We start from the raw sequence: 17,553 nt of genomic DNA, 5'->3' as shown, positions 1-17,553 counted from the left end.
GTCTTCACGGCAAATGGCACTGGCTCGAGGTTGGCATGTGCTTATAATTGAGCGGGCGGAGACAGGTAGCTAAATTCCGGTTTGGGCCTAATCTTGCACTGATCACACGTGTGACAGTCAGACAGTGCAGATGTTAACAAGTAATGGCAACCACCTAATGAGGCATTCCACAGAGCAGGAAAAGCCTGTTTGAAAGCAAGGCAAAGCCTTTTTAAATGTTTTTAAATAATATATATATATATATATATATATATATATATAGAAATATAGCTACAGGACATTCAAAGAAGGAATGCAATTCCTTTCACCGGTGGTTAAGATAAAGCGGTATTTATGATGATTTTGTTTTGCCTTGCACTTTGTTTTGAATCTTACATGAGGTTGACCCAAGGTTCCTGCTGTGTTTGTTATAGGATCATATCACAGAACATCATCGATTGAGTGAATAGTAGACTAAACGGCGTACTTTGATTATTAAAAAAAAAGAAACGTATAATACTCTCCTTCGGTATGTCCTGTTTACTGCTGCTTTACTGCGGCTTTGGCACAATGACTGCAACTCGGACACACTTGATCTTTATCATCACATTCAGAGCACATTAACGTCTTCTCTCCTCTAAACATGTGAACACATTTGCATTGTTTTCACACATTTCCCAGACCTTTTTTTTTTTTTAAAAAGTGAGAATTCTTTCCATCACAAGAGAGGACATTCAATACGATGCAGATTAAAACCTATGGCCCAACACCCGTTCTCGGACTAGTTTTTATGAACACTTAGCTTTTTTTTAATTTTTATTTTACAATAGTCTGTATTTCTGAGTTTGTGTCAAAAGGAAGCAATAAAAAGAAAGCATTTGGATGCCATTCTCTACAGTACTTATTGGTTTTGGTGCAGATGTAGTATTTTACTAACCAAGGCATTTCCAAATGCAAATTTGTGAGATAATTCTTGAAGGGGGGTGGGAGTGTTTTTCTGTCCTTACCTTTGGCATCGACATGGGGTCGAAACAGCTATTAATAGTAATTTATTCTTTCTAGGCTATTTTGAAATAATTCACTGAAACACATCATCCATTTCAAAACAAGTCATGTCTGAAAGAATTAAATTTTAAATGTTTAGTGAGCAAAAGAGCAATTTTGCCACCAAAATGAATTGTTTTGTTGGCAAAATGCACTTTTGCTTCCCAAATGAATCATTCTGCTGGTAAAATTGACTTTTGCAGAGAAGTTTTGCAGTTTGCGGTAAATGTTTTGGGAAACGCACCGTGGAGTGCAAATGTTTTGCTTCCAAACACAAATTAGTACCAGCTGTCCAAACTGATCTTTGTGGGTATTGCTGAAAGCCACATGTTGCGATTCCGTATTTGAAACATTGCTTATTCATTGATATTGGCCAAAGTCAGCCGTCCCCTGGGGCCCCCCTTAAGCAAATGGGAGCCTTGCCTACCCTGTTGCGACACCTCTGGTGGCAAGTGGTAGTGTGTGCACCCTCTTGTGAACAAAATTAGCAATAACAGGTGTTGTTTTTTTAGGTAAAATTGCAGCTAGTGTGTTTTATCCCTACGGGCCGGATTGGATTCCCTGACGGGCTGGCTCTGGCCCACGGGCCATACGTTTGAAACACCTGAAGTGATTCATTCATTCATCCCTCTTCCATTCCGCTTATCCTCACTCGGGTCGTGGGCGTGCTGGAGCCTATCCCAGCAATCTTCGGGCGAGAGGCGGGGTACACCCTGAACTGGGCGCCAGCCAATCGCAGGGCACATAGAAACAAAACCATTTGCGCAAACATTCACACCTACGGGCAATTTAGAGTCGTAAGTGATTCATTCTCAGTGTACATAAAATCGACAGTCCATCTTAAAACATTTCCAACCTTGTAAGCATGCTAGGCAATCAAAAAACCTGAACTTTATTTGAGAAACAGTTGAACAAACAGTTGACAGTGACAACAACAACAACAACAACAATTGAAATATTCACAGATCTTATATATAGTAAAACCTCAACATAAAAACATTTAAAACCAGTACATGAAATGAAATACAAAATGTGATTACCGGCGTATGAACACTGCTTTAGTCGGAATCCGAGTCGAGGTTGTAGCAAACGGGTTTCTTGGCCCTGCTGGGCTTGTCCTTTGCCGCAAAAGCTAACGGAGCGGCGGATTCCTGGTCTGGCATCTGGAAGCTTTCATCATCGCTCCACTTCCTTCCTTTTTTCTATTTGGGGAGAGAAAGCGTCAGCATTTCACTGTCATGTAGACAACAGTCGGGTATCAGCGGCACAATCATAAGAGACGGGGAGGGGAGGGCAAACTTCACCTAAATCAAAGACAAACCTTAGCTCCTGCGGTTGATTTGGACATAAGGCGGGACATGAGGTCCCCTGAGTCGCTGTCAGAGTCGTCAGTGATGACCTGTTTCCGTTTGGGCGCGGGCTTCGGCTTCTGTACTTTGGCTTTGCCCTCCGAGTCGCTGGAGCCAAAGGAGGGAACGCTCTTGGACGAAGGTTTGGGTTTGGACAGAGCATCCGCGATGGACGGCTGCTTCACATCTGAGACGACAATTGAAGCCCGTGATCAATGCAGTCTGTCTCTAAACAAGACATTGGAGAGCATATTGACATTCGTGGGCAGTCGTAACACCTGCAGCCTTCTTGGATGCGGCCGCTTTCTTTGGAGCAGCGGGTTTCTTGGGTGCAGCCTGTTTGGTCTTACGCTGAACTGGGGCCTTCGGCGCGGCCTCCTGCTTGTCAGACTGAGCTGTTCACGACACATCGAGAAAAAAAATTGGGGAAATATTAGAACTTCCAGACGAGCATTTTTCAAGCTCGTCGCCAAAGAGAGCCAAAATAATACTTACAGCTTGATTTGCCTCCTAGTTGTTTCCTGGCTGTTGATTTAGCCTTGGTCACTTTTTTTCTGTAGAAGATTTATTTCTCTCTTTTTATCTTGGGGTTGGACACCAATGGGCAATAAATATAAAACGCAAACACTTTCCACGGTCTCATACTTACGTCGGCTCCGGTGCTTTGGGAGACTCCAGGATCGCTGTCCTTCATGGTGCTGGGGTCTGGGGCGAAGCTGTCATCGTCGTCACTGGTGTCAGCTTTCCATTTTGGAGCGTCGCTCTTCACGCAGTCATCAAACTCGTCCTCGCTATCGGACATGGAGTACTTGATGGCAGCTGAAAATGAGCAAAACAGACCAGGGGGCTTCAGTAATGCTGGTTGTTGATGACGATGATGAGCTTCTTATGATGTCCATCCATTACAAAAGTGATCTTAAACAGGTGTCGGAGCTGTAACTTCCGCAAAATAATTTGCCATCAATTACGAGGTATCATTTATTTATTTTATTTTTTTAAAGCGCATACTTATGGGGACCAGGTGCGGCAAAGAAGCGAAGATTAAACCAATAAGAGAATGCAGTTTCTGAAGAAATGATGTGTGAATCCCCAAGAGCTGACGCGGCACTGAAATGCTGCAGAACTAAATTGAAATGTACAATGTGAGACTTAACCTTGAAATGGTTTGAATCAGTCGAGAAATGTGGAAGTTGAATGTTAGTCTTTTTTTTTTAAATTTTTTTTAGTTAATTTTTTTATTTTAAATACAAATACTCTTGCCTACCTTAGCTTTGGGTCGATTAAAAGTGCTAATACGTTTTTGACGTATAACATGAATCTGACATTTGCAGCTCTCTCATGTTGTTCTCTCGCTCTTTGAGTTGTACAAGGTGAGGCAAGGGGACCCAAGCAAAATATTTGCAGCTTGGGGGGCACATACCTTGGGGCAAAAATTCCCAACGTGCCGATAAATCACGGCTTCTGAACTTTCCTTTCTGGTCACACGCAAAACAATGCGACAATGACGCCGCTTGTAAGCGGGAGTTAAAAGTCACGAGGCACTTTTTTGAAAAATAGTCACGAGAAAGGTAGGAAAACTCACTAAATTGGCAACGGTGACTTCTTTTCTGACAAAGCTACTCTCTGTTTTCAGCCATGTTCATGGGAGCAGTTTACGTCAGATTTCAAGAGTCCCCCGTATCTTCCGCCCCGGATTGTAACGCGCAGTCTCAATTACGGGGTCTATTTCTGTACTGAAGCCATACATAAGGCTCACCGTATTATTCGGCGCATGCTAAAACAAGGTAACGGAAGCAAAACTGTGAGTTTGGTTGAACTTTATTCTACTACGCATTTAAAAACACACTCACATTATTTTCCGATCAATCTTTTGTCACAAATCCGTCAAAGTCCTCATCTTCTGTATCTGAATTGAACAGTTGGGCAATTTCGCAATCAAACATGCCGGGTTCCCTCTCGTACTCGTCGGAGTCAGTCTCGTTGCCAGTCTCGTTGCCGGGTGGCTGTTCGGCAATGATGCAGGCTTTCGCGAAAGCTAAGGGCAACAGTCAAAGCAGATACCTCAGCCCAGGCATCCACAATCCATTCACATATGGTGGCGTAACTGGCCCGGCGCCGCCTCCCAGTCTTAGTAAAGGTGTGTTCGCAGTCTCTCGCCCATCGCTCCCACGCAACTTCACTTTGAACGCCCCGCTTACACCAATGTCCAGCGGTTGGAGTTCGCTGGCAGTTGCTGCGCCACGGTAGGCCTTGCGCGGATGGCGCCTTTTCATAAAACGAACGCATCAACACGCACCTCCTTGAAAGTGTTCAATCTTTATGTCTTGTGCTATTGTTATTGCCTTCAGTCGAATGGTGACTGTAGAGACGCTTCTCCCGGCTGTTCTTGTGCTTGATTTTGAATTCTCTCGCGGCTGCTCTATTCCCATTTACAACCGCGTAACTGAACTCTCAGCCTGTAGTTTGAATTGTGCCTCGTAAGCATGACTCTTCGCTGGGGCCATTTTCGGGGGTCCTTAGCCAAACAAATGTTGGTTAGCAGTACACCGGAAATACAGTATACCTACCGGAGGCGTGGCGGAGGTAAGTGTACGTGCTTTACGTAATGTTCTCTAATTGGTTTATCGCTGCCAGCGTACGTAGAGCGTACGTATTACGTTCATAGGTCGGTGGGAAATGGTCCGACAGTCAACCAAGCGGAGCGCTAACCAAACTCGCACAGCATTTTGGAACTCGGTGCACACATAAGGCGCACCGTCGATTTTGGAGAAAATTAAAGGCTTTTAAGTGCACCTTATAGCGCGGAAAATACCGTAATTCCCATGGCATTTAAGGATGCACACCACAATTGGTGTTAGGGTTAATTCTCTCCTTGAGCCAAAACGTTAGAGAACCCCTGTACTAAAAGCTACCTTTGGTTTTGCGTTGCATCTTCTCTCTGGGGGCAGCAACCTCCTTTACCTCCACTTCACTCTCAGACACATCGTCACTTTCCTCCTCCGACGTCTGACTCTTTTTGGCCTTCCTGGCAACGGGCTTGAACTGAAGGGTGGTCTGCTTGCCCATCTTTGATCCTTCAACGAAATGGGATACTGTGCAGTATTTCCAAACAACTGGAATTTGATTCCAGCGATTTATTTGTGCTTTTATTCTGTAGTACAGCAGTCATTTTTACCTTTTTCCTGTAAGGTTGTTTTTGTCTTCTTTGTCAATCGAGCAGCCAGGCCGACTTCCCCGACCGGCTCTGTGTTCTCGTCATCGTCCCCAAACTCCATCGTCACGGTCACATCTTCAGTCTGCAAAGGCACAATTGAGAAAAAAAATAATTATTCAGTAAAATGATTAAGAATGAGACTCTATCCCAATGTCCGCCTTGTCCAAATGAGATAACGGACCTTGACTTTTTTGCCTCTCTTGCGTTCTCCTTTGAGGAGGTCGGCCTTCCTGTTAGCCTCGGCTTTCATGGCACTGGTGACGCGTGGGATGACTCGCCGGCCCTGCGGCGTGGGCAGAGTTTCCGTTTTGACCTTCATCTTCAAACCTTTGCCTTTCGAAGTCTTCACGATGGGCATTGTGGCGTCCTCCTTCTCTTTGGCTTCAACGCACTGGGGTGGAAAAAGTAGGAACAAATGCATCTTTACAATTAATTCAAAGAGCAACGTCCAGTTGTCGCTGAGTGCAAAATACAGCGAACCTGAAGGTGTTGCTGCGCCATGTGTGTTAAATTTGCAGTTGTATTAAAGTTTATAATTACCGCAACAACCATGCTAATTTCCGTTAGCACATCTATGCTGTTTCGCATTAAGCTAGTGGACGTTGCTTACACAAAATAACTTTTGGTTGAACATTTTGGTCTTCGAACTTATGTTTAATGTGTCAGTTTTAAAGTAACCGAGTCTAAAATTTTACAGCTGAAAATAAATTATTCATAAATATATTCAGTATTCGGTTGAGTTTTCTGTGTTTCGAAGCAGCCCGTTAAATTGAATGAATTTAATGTGCGACGAACCAACAAAAAACAAAGCAGCGGACTCCAAATGGCCATCAGGATGGACTTTGGACAACCCTGCCTTAAAGTGATAGGAATACTTTAAAAAGAGTATTTTATAATAGGATTTAGTATCTTAAAAAGTCAAAGATTTTCTCTCTCGGATGCGTCTAAAATTGACCCCCCCGATAAACTGGGCACAGTGTAATTCAAAGATTGTGAAACAAAGATCAACAGAAATTCTCTACACGGTCAGAGACAAAAAAAAAGAAGCAATTACCTCCAGTTCTTCCGAAAAGGCAGCAAGGTCTTCCTTCCACAGGTCAGGTGGAGACCTCTTCTTCAGCGTGTTCAGCTCTGTCATCTGCAAAACAGTAATTGGGGACAAAAGGTCAAAGAGAGGAAATGTATCAGAAGGAGCAAGATAAGAGCAAAGTTGAGCAACTCACCTTAGCATCTCTCTGCTTGCACAGTTCCTCCTTCTTCTCCTTGGTCAGGAACCACATGGGCATGCCTAGCAGGTAATTGTAGTCTGGACCACTGGTGTCCTCCTCTGATGTTTCCTCTTGATCCTCCTCTGCTTGCTCCTCATTCTAATGGTCATATTGTGATATTTAGTACATTTGGACGCGGACTAGGTGTACTTTCTTCCCAGGGCTTTACCTTGTCTTGAGCCTGTTTCCAGGCCTTGACTGGGTCAGAGTCATACCCCATTTGCTGCAGCATGCGAATCAGTTCCTTCTTTGGTTTGTTCTCTGTGCATAGACACACAATATTAGCAAATAGGAACTCAAGTCACGGTGACACATGGCATCCTGTAACAGCCACTAACCAATGACCAAGGTGCCCTGGATTTTTTCCAGGATGAAGCGGGCCTGATTGGTGAGCTTGGCACTCTCTGCCCCCAACATGCCCACCAGCCAGTCCTTTCTCAGTACATAGTACTTCAACCTCAACTCGAAGAAGTCTTTGAGAATATCCTGCACAGACTCGTACTTCTTCAGGCTGCCCACATGGTCAAACAGAACCTGTAATCAAGACGAAAGTATAAAGTTACTGTGCTCAAGAATATATTCTTGCACATTTATGATGATGACTTGCTGAATGTACCATGGAATTGCAGGTGAATGGATTCTGCAGCTTGAAGACTTTATGGAGGCCTGTAGCCTCCGCCTCCCGCAGCTTCTCCTCCGTCATCTTGATCAGAAATCGCACTGTGGTGTCGGTGTGGTATTCCTTATAGTCTGTGATCAGAGGGGGAACCTTCTCTGTTCCGTTCAGCATCGGCTCCAGAACATTCTCCTTGTAAGTCTGGAACAGAGACAATCAGGTGATGATGTGGTCCGAGTGGAAAAACAAGTTCAACTGTTGCACTGCCGACACATCATTAGGTACACCTGAACATTTTAATGCGATAATGTCACCACTGTGCAGCTATGAAAAAAATATATAAAATGATTTGAAGTTCAATGTTTTGTCATCTGTTTTAGTTTTTCCCCTCCATGGTATCACTTCAGTGTCGGTATCGAGGTACTTTATGCAGGCATAGTATTGTAGTTAGAATTATAATTTTTTTAATTGTAAAACATAACTGGGAATTTAATATTTGCCCCTGCATTTGATCATCATCATTTGTATGGCTAGTTTTTAAAGACTGTCAGGCTTTCACGGGCCACAACAACTGATCCGGAGGGCCAGCTTTGGCCCTTGGGCCTCGAGTTTGACTCGTGCATTAACCGTTACATGTACCCGATGCTGTGCTTGTTGAGTGTGATATAGGGACGTCTTAATTCAATTGGCAACTAACCTGTGTCCAGGTTTTTACAGGCAATTCAGAGATCTCAATGGTGGTGGAGTCAATGATGGCCAGCTCTCCACAGACGATGTACTGATTGTCCATCAGCTGATCAATTGTTCCTTTGAAGCCTTTATAGTTAGGAAGCTTAAAGAAGACAAACAAATTAATCAAAATAATTAGCATCATCTTCACTGTCGGTCCACTTGTTAGATCCAAAAACAAGTACTGTATCTCGCTCACCATGGGTAGCGGCTCCTCTCCATTGAGCATGCGCGTCATGTTGGTGACGATCTCTCGGACGTCGTAGTTGGGGATTCTGCTAGCCCAGCCTGTGCCGATACCATCAGAGCCGTTGACCAGCACGGTAGGGATGATGGGAATGTACCACTCGGGTTCCACGCGCTGGTTGTCGTCGTAGTTGTACTTCAGCAGATTGTCGTCCATCGCCGGGAAAAGAAGGCGGGCCAGAGGGCTGAAGGGTTTGCATTTTGTGCATATTATTGAACTGCCACTACATTTCTCTTCAGGAAATGTATCAAGCAACATTTTACAGGTAAACGCCGACTGCTGACCTGAGCATGGTGAAAATGTAACGGGGGCTGGCAGAGTCCTTGCCACCGTGCAGCCTTGTTCCAAACTGACCGAGAGGCTGTAACAAGTTCAAGTTGTTGCTTCCCACAAAGTTCTGGGCTAATCCAACAATGGTCATCATCAGAGACACCTGGAAATCAAGTTTTGTTTTGTCAATTACATTAAGCCATACAAGAGTGGGTGAAGCCTTTGTCATTCACCTCAAAACGGCCATAAGTGCTACTGTGTACATATATAGAGTACTGAGCAGAAGTTTTAGCTTCCCACGGGGGTCAGTATGACTTGTAAAACATTATTTAACCGGACACAGAATCATATTGGCAGTCCCTGTCTTTTCTTCATCCCCCATTAACCAGGAAGTAGCCTGCTAACTAACAACAACAACAACAACAACAACAACAAAAATTGATAAACCCAAATACAAAGCTCTATGAATATTTTTCACGATAGTTTGGCCTTTTTGGAGGTCTGTAGTCTACTTAGTGGCCTTCAAGGTATTTAATGGCATTACGGCATTGTTAAAATAAATGTAACGATGGCCTAAGACATTTGCACAATACTATACATACAAACACAGGTCAACTGTTTGCAGACAGTTGTTACCACAGTTGTACATTGCCATATGTAACCCAATTCAGCTAATCACAGCAAGAGTCATGGGCCAACTGTGACAGTCACCTCTCCGTGATGATACGCTGACGTCTCGGCCACTGAACCGGCCAACTGGGCCACCTTCACCTCCCGTTTGTCATTTCTCTTGAAGCAGCAGAACAGTACCTTCCTCTGGCCTGGCTTCAGCCCTAAGACAAACCAAGACAAACACGCGCGTCAGGGCCGTTCCCAAACTTAACAGTGTCTCTGAAACTGAGGCTGTATTAACGCACCATCCACCAGGCAGGGAATGGACCGCTCATTGTCAGAGTTGGAGAAAAGTACCAGCTCCTTGTTGACAAAGTCGTTGTAGGAGAGATGCTTGGTGGACTGACTGTAGAGATACTCCTGCGGACAGGGAGCAAAACAGTAACTTGTGAATAAGGTAAACTGGTCAAAACAAATTTAAATGAAGCTATAGTCAACCTCAGGCAGGTTGTGCTCCTTCCGCTGGCGTCTGTTGACCATGAAATTGGTGAGCCACTCTTTGCGCTCGTCCACTTTTTTCTTGCTAAAGGCCTAGCACAAAGGAGGAGGATGTATATTTTGTTTGTTAAAAATAAATAAATAAAATGAAAAACAGACATGACTTACAAGGGTGATTGCTTCATCGTCTTCAGGCCCGGAATATTTGAATGGAATACGATGTCTCTGCATGTCAGAGAAATACTCCTTGGCTTCTTGCGATGTGCTAGTTCCCAAACCTGATTGGAGAGAGGCGGAACAGACGTCCAATTAGAAAGAGCAGCAGAACACAAACCAAAAACCGTGATATCGGTCAGGTATAGAGGGAAGCTTACTTGGCTTGTTTACTACCACACAGGGGTTTGTGACAAACCTTTGTAGTATTTGACTTTCCAAGATTTGTGGTTGGCCTGGCTCTCCTTCCATGCACTGAATTCTGGGATACTGTAGAATGACAGCTGGGATTTCTTGAATGATGCCTGAAGACAGGAATATATGAAACAAATTGACTTCCAACCACTGTGCCATGACAGGTCATCAGCTTTGCCGCAGGTATTGTCCAATGATTTATTTACTACAAAGAAATGTATCTTTGTTCATCTATATATGCCAGCAATGTATAGTGACAGGCAGAACAATTCAATTATCTTCCACTGGCTGACAAAAGGCACATTTATCCCATTATAAGCCTCAAATCTCCCACTGACTCAATAAAGGTTGCGAAACAGATTTTGATGGGTATTAGAAACCATTTCAGATTTCCAAGATTTGGGCACCAGGTGGCAGCGTTGTCACAAATTCCAGCTACATACTTTGATGAGCGGAGTGATGAACTCTTCCAGGAAGTTGTGGCGCAGCAATGACGGCCAGTTGTAGTGGATGAAGTTTATCAGCAAACCTTTAATGTGGGAGCCGTCTTGATCCTGTTACAAATGTTATACAATTAAGGTAACACAGTGACACTTGGATGGTTTGGCTGGAACCCAGTTGGGGGTGGAAAAAAGTTGAAAGGACACTAAAAACAAACCTGATCAGTCATGATCATGATCTTGCCATAGCGCAAGGACTTGAGCGACTCTGGGTCACTGTAGTTCTTTTTGTACTGCAGGCCGAGGATCTTGATGACGTTGTTGATCTCTGCGTTCTCCATAATCTGCGAGAGACATTCCATCAATAAGAACAATTCCAACACAGCAAGCAAATATACTGTAGTGAAGTGTTTCTCAAACTGAAACTTATTTGTTGCATCATTAAAAAACAAACAAAGAAAAAAACAGTATATGGAGACTGGCACAGCAATAAATCGCATCAATTACATTCTCACTACATTAACTTCGGGTCATTTAAAAGCTCTGATATGATTGTGACGTATGACAATTCTGCATTTCTTGCTTTATCACACACTTCTTTTCCAGTTTTACCGGTGACTCAGGGTGAACTCAGCAAAATATTTGCAGCTCAAAAGCACACACCTCTGGTCAAAGGTTTCCAAAATGTCAATAAATAAACGGTCCCTTATCTTTGTCAGTTAACTCTGTAATTGTCTTCCAGGTGGCTTCTTTCTTTTCATATGCAAAACAATGTGAAAATGATTACAATCATGATGTCTTTTTCTTAGTGATAAATAAACTCGCTAGTTGCGTAAAAAAAGGGTCCACACAGCAGCCCCAAAAGTCGCTACATAAGGTGACCAAATAGCAAATTTGGCAACATTGACTGTGCATGTAGTTCGATCGATGGACTTTCAAAGTTTAATTCACACCCTTGGTTAAAGGTCCTACCTATTAAACAGGGCACGAATATCTAGGTTGAAATATTCAAATAGTCATTCCCAGTAGTTGTTTAGTTGGTATTAGGATGATGAGGGGGGGCCTTTGAGAAATGTCTTCCCTGAATAACCCAATTGACAATGCAGGGTGTTCAATAAGCTTCCATACATAGGTAAAATAGACATGTTCTTGATGAAAACCATTAGTTTACAGTATCCTCTATATGACTACCACTGTTTTGAAAACACACTTCAATGCATGTCCTTCACTACTCAAGAGCACAGCTGGAGTTCGTCTTGTAATGGCGTTGGTGATGGGTTCCTTGAGATAATGTATTTTTTGCCTCTATTCCTGTTAAACCATGGCCGTCAAATGGGCCCAAAGATGAACCGTTAAGCGGGACAAAATCTGCAGATCTGGGAGGCCACTCCACAGGACCACGCGGACAAATCCAAGCCTCTGGAAATTGCTGATCTAATCATTGACGCACATGAATACCATAATGACATGAAGCTTCATTTCCATATGTATGATTCGGCATCACATTGGGGCGTGTAGTAGAGGGATGCTACACTGCGCTGCAGGAGCTGGTGCCACACTACAAAATGGCCACCAATCCAGGCACATCATCTCCCAGCATGCCTTACAACCATAACAGGTTTGGCGGCTAAAGCCAACTGATTAAGAAAGGCCTGGAAAAGTGGAGAGAAAAAGGAACAAACGACGTGGAGGAAAGTAGTTTTAGATTTTTAAGACAAATCTGACCTGCTTGTGAGAGGCCTCTCGCACGTTGAGAATTTTTCCTCTCAGGGGGAATACGCCATAGCGATCCCTGCCGACCACGCCCAGCCCAGACACAGCCAGCGTCTTGGCCGAGTCTCCCTCAGTGAGGATCAGCGTGCAGCCGATGGAGTTCTTGCCACCTGCCAGACGGCAGTCATCACAGGTCGTTGCCCCACTGCCCTGTCTCCGGGCCACAGTGCTGAAGTGAGAAAACAGTACCTGCATCGTTGGCATCATCCAGCTTGGGCACCCCTTTGATTTTGGTGTGTTTGACTGCTGAGCACTTCTTGTTGAGCTGCAGCTGAGCTTTGAACTTCACCCAGTTCATGATGTTTTCGACAATTCCGCAGTTGGTGGCCTGTTGTGTGGAGACGAGTTAGCGAACTGAAGAGAGCTTAGAGAGGATGTGAGGCACGCCGGCGGTCCTTTACCTGTTTAATGAACTTCTCGCTGAGCGAGCAAGTAGAGCCGAAGTTCTTATGCTGCAAAGTCATGTTCTCTTTAGTTTGCGAGTCAAACGTGGGGTTCTCAATCTGGCAGTTCACAAACAGCCACATGTGGTTTTTCACCTGAATGGGAATGGAAATGAGTCATATGACTTGGCAACATCAAAATAAACACTCTGCTCACCACCATGAATACAGATGACAGAGTGATAAAAAAAATTAAAATAAAAAGTCTCTATATTGCAGATTTTCACTGACTGCAGGCCGCCCAGAAACGTACTCCAGGCTAGAAGCATGAGATTACTGTATAACCATACCATAGTGGTCCAGGGTTTCTGTGCATAAAAAAAACATTTACCTGGAAAGGTTTAACCACCACGCCAGCTTTGTTCTTCTTCTTCACAACATCAATGAGCTTGCTCACCACCTGATCGGCCACATAATCTGCGTGCCTCCCACCCTAAGGTTCAGAGGACAATTATTAGAACCTACTTAGCAAAACACCCACATTAATCTTTTCAATTGCTTTATTGACTTGTCAGAGAAGTCACATTGCCCCCTCATCACCCTTGTAATCCATCTGAATAAGTGGATTGAGAGGGCACCTAATCCGGTGTAACAGTGTACCTTGGTTGTGGCAATGCTGTTGACAAAGCTGACTTGCTGGAAGCCCTTCTCGCTCACGGTGAGGCAGACCTCCCAGCGCCCGTTGACAACCTCGTGAACCACCGTGAGCTCATTGCCCGCCTCGTTCACTTTGTCCTTCAAGTACAAGCCCACGTAGCTTCGGAAATCTGTAACCTGGGGTGCAGGGCGACAAGGAAACTTAATACAGATACAGTGGAAATGTTGTTTTATATAGCCATGTCACAGGAAATGTGTAAAACGAGAACTGTATTACAGCCTGAATAAGGAGATCTGACACTTCCTGATAAGGAGACAACATGTTAACTAACAGGCAGTCTTTTGCTGTTGAAGAACACACGGACACCCTTGCTACATCCAGCAATGTCGTAGGCCCTCCTGGTCATCAGGGCCACCGTGTCTTTATCCAGGATGCTCATCTTAAACTTGGGCAGATCTGGCCAAAAGGTGACGCAGGTGAAATCCTCTCCGTCAAAGGATTTGATGCTGGGATCCCCGGCCCTGCCCATGTTGTCGTACCAGGTCTGTGGCAAGACAAGTGCTTACGTAAAGTGACATTTGAAGGAAAGAGCCCAAGTAAACGTTCTGTAATATTTGCTATTTAGTCTTTACCTGTCGAAAAGTCTTCTTTGATTCTTTGCAAGCGGTCTCAACGGTGAACTTTGTGCTGAAGATGTTGCACAGCTTGGCACCATATCCATTACGTCCACCTATAAATGCAGGCGTAGACCACAGGTATCAAAGTCAAGTGCCGGGTGCCAGAGCCAACCTGTGAGGCCATTTCGTGACGGGCGCTGAGACAAATCTTCTGTCTGCTTCATGTTTCTTGCGCAAATCTGCACCAACTTTGCAAACTGTACTTATATATGGACAAACCGATGGTGGTTTGCAGTTTGGCAGCACATTTACTGTAGAATTGATCAAGAAATGCCAGTTAATGTTAACTTTATTTGATAGGAGGATAAATAAAGCAAATGCCAGAGAGGAAAAAAAAGAAAACATTGCTTTGAATAATGTTACTTGATTTATCAATTAAAACTGTATTTTTGCTTAGAAAAAAAAAAGCAGAGGCGAAGGGATTTTATTTCAAGGCTGTCGAACCCAACTCTAAATTATAGTCAACCATATTGCATAATGGCTAATCTCACCTGTGACCTTCTTTTCGTCATCGTCATAGTTACTGGAAGTGAGGAGCTGTCCAAAAATGAGAGCAGGCACATACACTTTCTCCACCTTGTGCTCCACCACCGGGATCCCCTTGCCATTATTCCATACACTGATGGTGTTGTTTTCACTGGAAGGGAGAAGAGGAAGTGTGGGGGGGGGGGGGGGAAGCCACTTTGAAAATGCATAAAGGCTAGTTGAGTTGACTATGATTTGGATAAATTCTCTCTCTTTTTTTTTTTTTTTTTGCTGGTGTCAGCCGGGATGTTCCACTGCACCTAACCTGATCTGGGTATTCGAGCATGTCATACTCACACGTCAATGTTGATTTTGATGCAGGACATGCTCTTATCTCTCTGCTTATTGTCTGCAGCATTTACTGTGGGAAGGGAGGGAATACTTTCATGAGAAAACAAATAAAAATTAAAATTGCCATTTGACTAAGAGAATTAGATTTTTTTTCCTTACCAAGGATCTCATCAAAAATCTTGTAAAGCCCTGGCACGAATGTCACGTCCCGGCAATTCATTCCAATGTCTTCATCATACACCCACATTTGCTGAGGAAAAACGAAACGGGTGGCTGCGCATGCATGCTTCAGATCCAGCTGAGGACTTGAATCAAGTCTTACCTGCGTGACAGTCTCTACTGAGCCGATGTAAGAATCAGGTCGGAGCAAAATGTGCTCCAACTGAGTCTTCTTCTGGTAGATCCTCTCCACTGACAACCGCTTGGGATCCTTCTTGGCCTTCTCCAGTGGCTTGTTGTCAAAGAAATTTAGCTGTTGAGGACACAAATTTAAGTCACTTGATTAGATTTTTTTTTTGTCAATGTCTTTATGTCTCAAAAGTGTTCTCTGTCAATTGACTGTCTGTTGTCGTACTAGAACGGCTCCAATTGCCGGAGACAAATTCCTTGTGTGTTTTTTGGACATACTTGGCAAATAAAGGTGATTCTGATTGTTTTAAGTACTGGCATTAACACCTCTAATTCCTTATGCTCATGATAACTGTGTACTATATGTTCAAACTTTCTGCCACAGATCACGCCTGGCACTTTGTTCAGTTATTTCTTTTAATAACATCGTAATACTGCTGATCGTTTTGGTCAAATTACGGTACGATTACCACTAGTGATACTTGGGCTCTCCCAAGTGGTAGGTGAAAGAATCGCTGAATAAATATTTTCTCTTCACTGTGCCGTTATAGTGGTTTCAACTATTAATATATATATATATATATATATATATATATATATATATATATATATATGGTGGTGTTGTGTCTTTACAGTTAATTGCAGTAGATACACATTTAATTTAAAGTCTGACGCCATTGTGTTCTTTGTGGGACAATAAACGACCCAATACCAAATCTCTGCAAGAAGAAACTTCACTAAGTATTACGTTTCTTTCTCATTTGTCTCCGTAAACTGGTGTAAAAAAAAAAAAAAAAAAAAAAAAAAAAAACTGGTCAAAAGTATTGACCAGTTGTTTTTTTTTTTTTCGTACCAATGTTAATGTAACGTTGCCCGCCAACTTTAGCCCGCTAGCTGATTATTTGTAGTTTAACGTCCGAGCGTGATAGAGAAGAGTCAGTTACCTTCAGTGGTTCACCCATTTTCTTCTCCTTTGTTCTACGGGGATATCCGTTCAGTGTCGGCTTTGTTTAAAACAATCAAACGAGTTAATATCTGATCAAATAAAAACGTCTACACGACAACAAACGGAGGGCTACCTGAAAGGAAATGGAGTGGAGTGGGACCCCAGTTTGAAACATCCGACTGTTCCTGGCGCCAGTTTACAATAACCAATGAGACGACGGGAACGTGACCAGCTCCTCCAATGGTAAGCTCGGAACCAACCTCTTTTGGGAAATGACCAATCAGCGAGACTGTCGTCAGTTCAAGTACTCACTTTGGATCCGATGGCCAATCGGCTTCGCTTAAAAGGAGATTTATTCAAGAAACCGTTTACTACCACATTTACGCGTATTCATTTATCGAATTAAATAATTTTGTTAATTATTGTAAATATTACAATAAACTTTAAAACGATATCATCTTAAATATAGGTAAATTAACTATAAAGGATACAATTCAAAATTGAGTATGAATTATTATTTTACTACTGCAATAAAATATTTTACATACATTTAGGCATTTTCCCTAAAATCGGTTGATTAAAAAAATAATTTTAAAACATTATTTATCTAAATAAATAACTTAATTGGTTTCTTGTATGTAATGCAATCTATGATTTATTTAAAAATATAGTAATTTATTAAATACAGTTAATGTCATTCTAAGTAAATTCATTACAAAATTCTAGAAATGAAAAATAGTATGACCCATTAATCTTTGACAAAAATAAACTATTTTACATACACACATACACATCATAAAAACATAATTTTATTAAATATAGTTAACTTAAGTAAATGAATAACAAGTGATAAAAATGAAAAATAGTACCAATCATTATTTTATAATGGTTTACATGCACCTTTAAATTTTTCTTTTACCTCATCCACTAATGACCAGACCCATCTGTCCCTTTTGAAAACCATGCTGCACTACTTTAAATCCATTTAATTGTACATAAAATGGCTAAGCTATCCGCCAAACTTCCAAACGTATCCAAATTCAGCAGCTTCCCAAACCAAGTGCCAAATATCTCAACGATTGTGTTCAAGATGTTGGCACTGGGGACCTCACTTTCATCCGTTCCTTTGTTTCCTTTCAACCCATTGCCGCAGTCGAATGGAAATGCTTCGTCCTTGCGGGAGCATGCAATCATCCAGGGGTTTCTTGTGTGAAAAACTTGTGACTGACAAGTCAACGACTTAAATAAGAGTGCCGTGCACCTTGACAGTCTGCCGGC

The 17,553-nt window shown here is 42.8% G+C and overlaps 1 protein-coding gene across 1 annotated transcript; it reads right to left on the bottom strand.

The window, feature by feature from the left end:
• Positions 1 to 1,906: 1,906 nt before the first annotated feature.
• On the bottom strand, positions 1,907 to 16,448 carry top2a (DNA topoisomerase II alpha). The gene is given in 37 exon segments (XM_061706636.1): positions 1,907 to 2,225; positions 2,345 to 2,559; positions 2,651 to 2,767; positions 2,868 to 2,926; positions 3,022 to 3,051; positions 3,053 to 3,191; positions 5,285 to 5,446; positions 5,548 to 5,668; positions 5,768 to 5,977; positions 6,641 to 6,724; positions 6,810 to 6,953; positions 7,024 to 7,115; positions 7,193 to 7,388; positions 7,471 to 7,671; positions 8,168 to 8,302; positions 8,399 to 8,630; positions 8,731 to 8,879; positions 9,428 to 9,549; positions 9,634 to 9,748; positions 9,827 to 9,919; positions 9,995 to 10,104; positions 10,239 to 10,344; positions 10,678 to 10,788; positions 10,893 to 11,018; positions 12,400 to 12,557; positions 12,637 to 12,775; positions 12,849 to 12,986; positions 13,222 to 13,323; positions 13,491 to 13,664; positions 13,820 to 14,032; positions 14,121 to 14,218; positions 14,657 to 14,802; positions 14,988 to 15,051; positions 15,141 to 15,231; positions 15,304 to 15,453; positions 16,274 to 16,333; positions 16,409 to 16,448. Coding segments are annotated over 36 exon segments (4,704 nt in total). The 5' UTR covers positions 16,292 to 16,333; positions 16,409 to 16,448; the 3' UTR covers positions 1,907 to 2,081.
• Between the last annotated feature and the right edge of the window lie 1,105 nt (positions 16,449 to 17,553).

Source organism: Phycodurus eques, chromosome 19, assembly GCF_024500275.1.
Source record: "Phycodurus eques isolate BA_2022a chromosome 19, UOR_Pequ_1.1, whole genome shotgun sequence".
In the NCBI taxonomy this organism is placed as follows: domain Eukaryota; kingdom Metazoa; phylum Chordata; class Actinopteri; order Syngnathiformes; family Syngnathidae; genus Phycodurus; species Phycodurus eques.
Note: the sequence above shows the minus strand (reverse complement) of the source record. Positions and strands in the feature narration are given on the sequence as shown.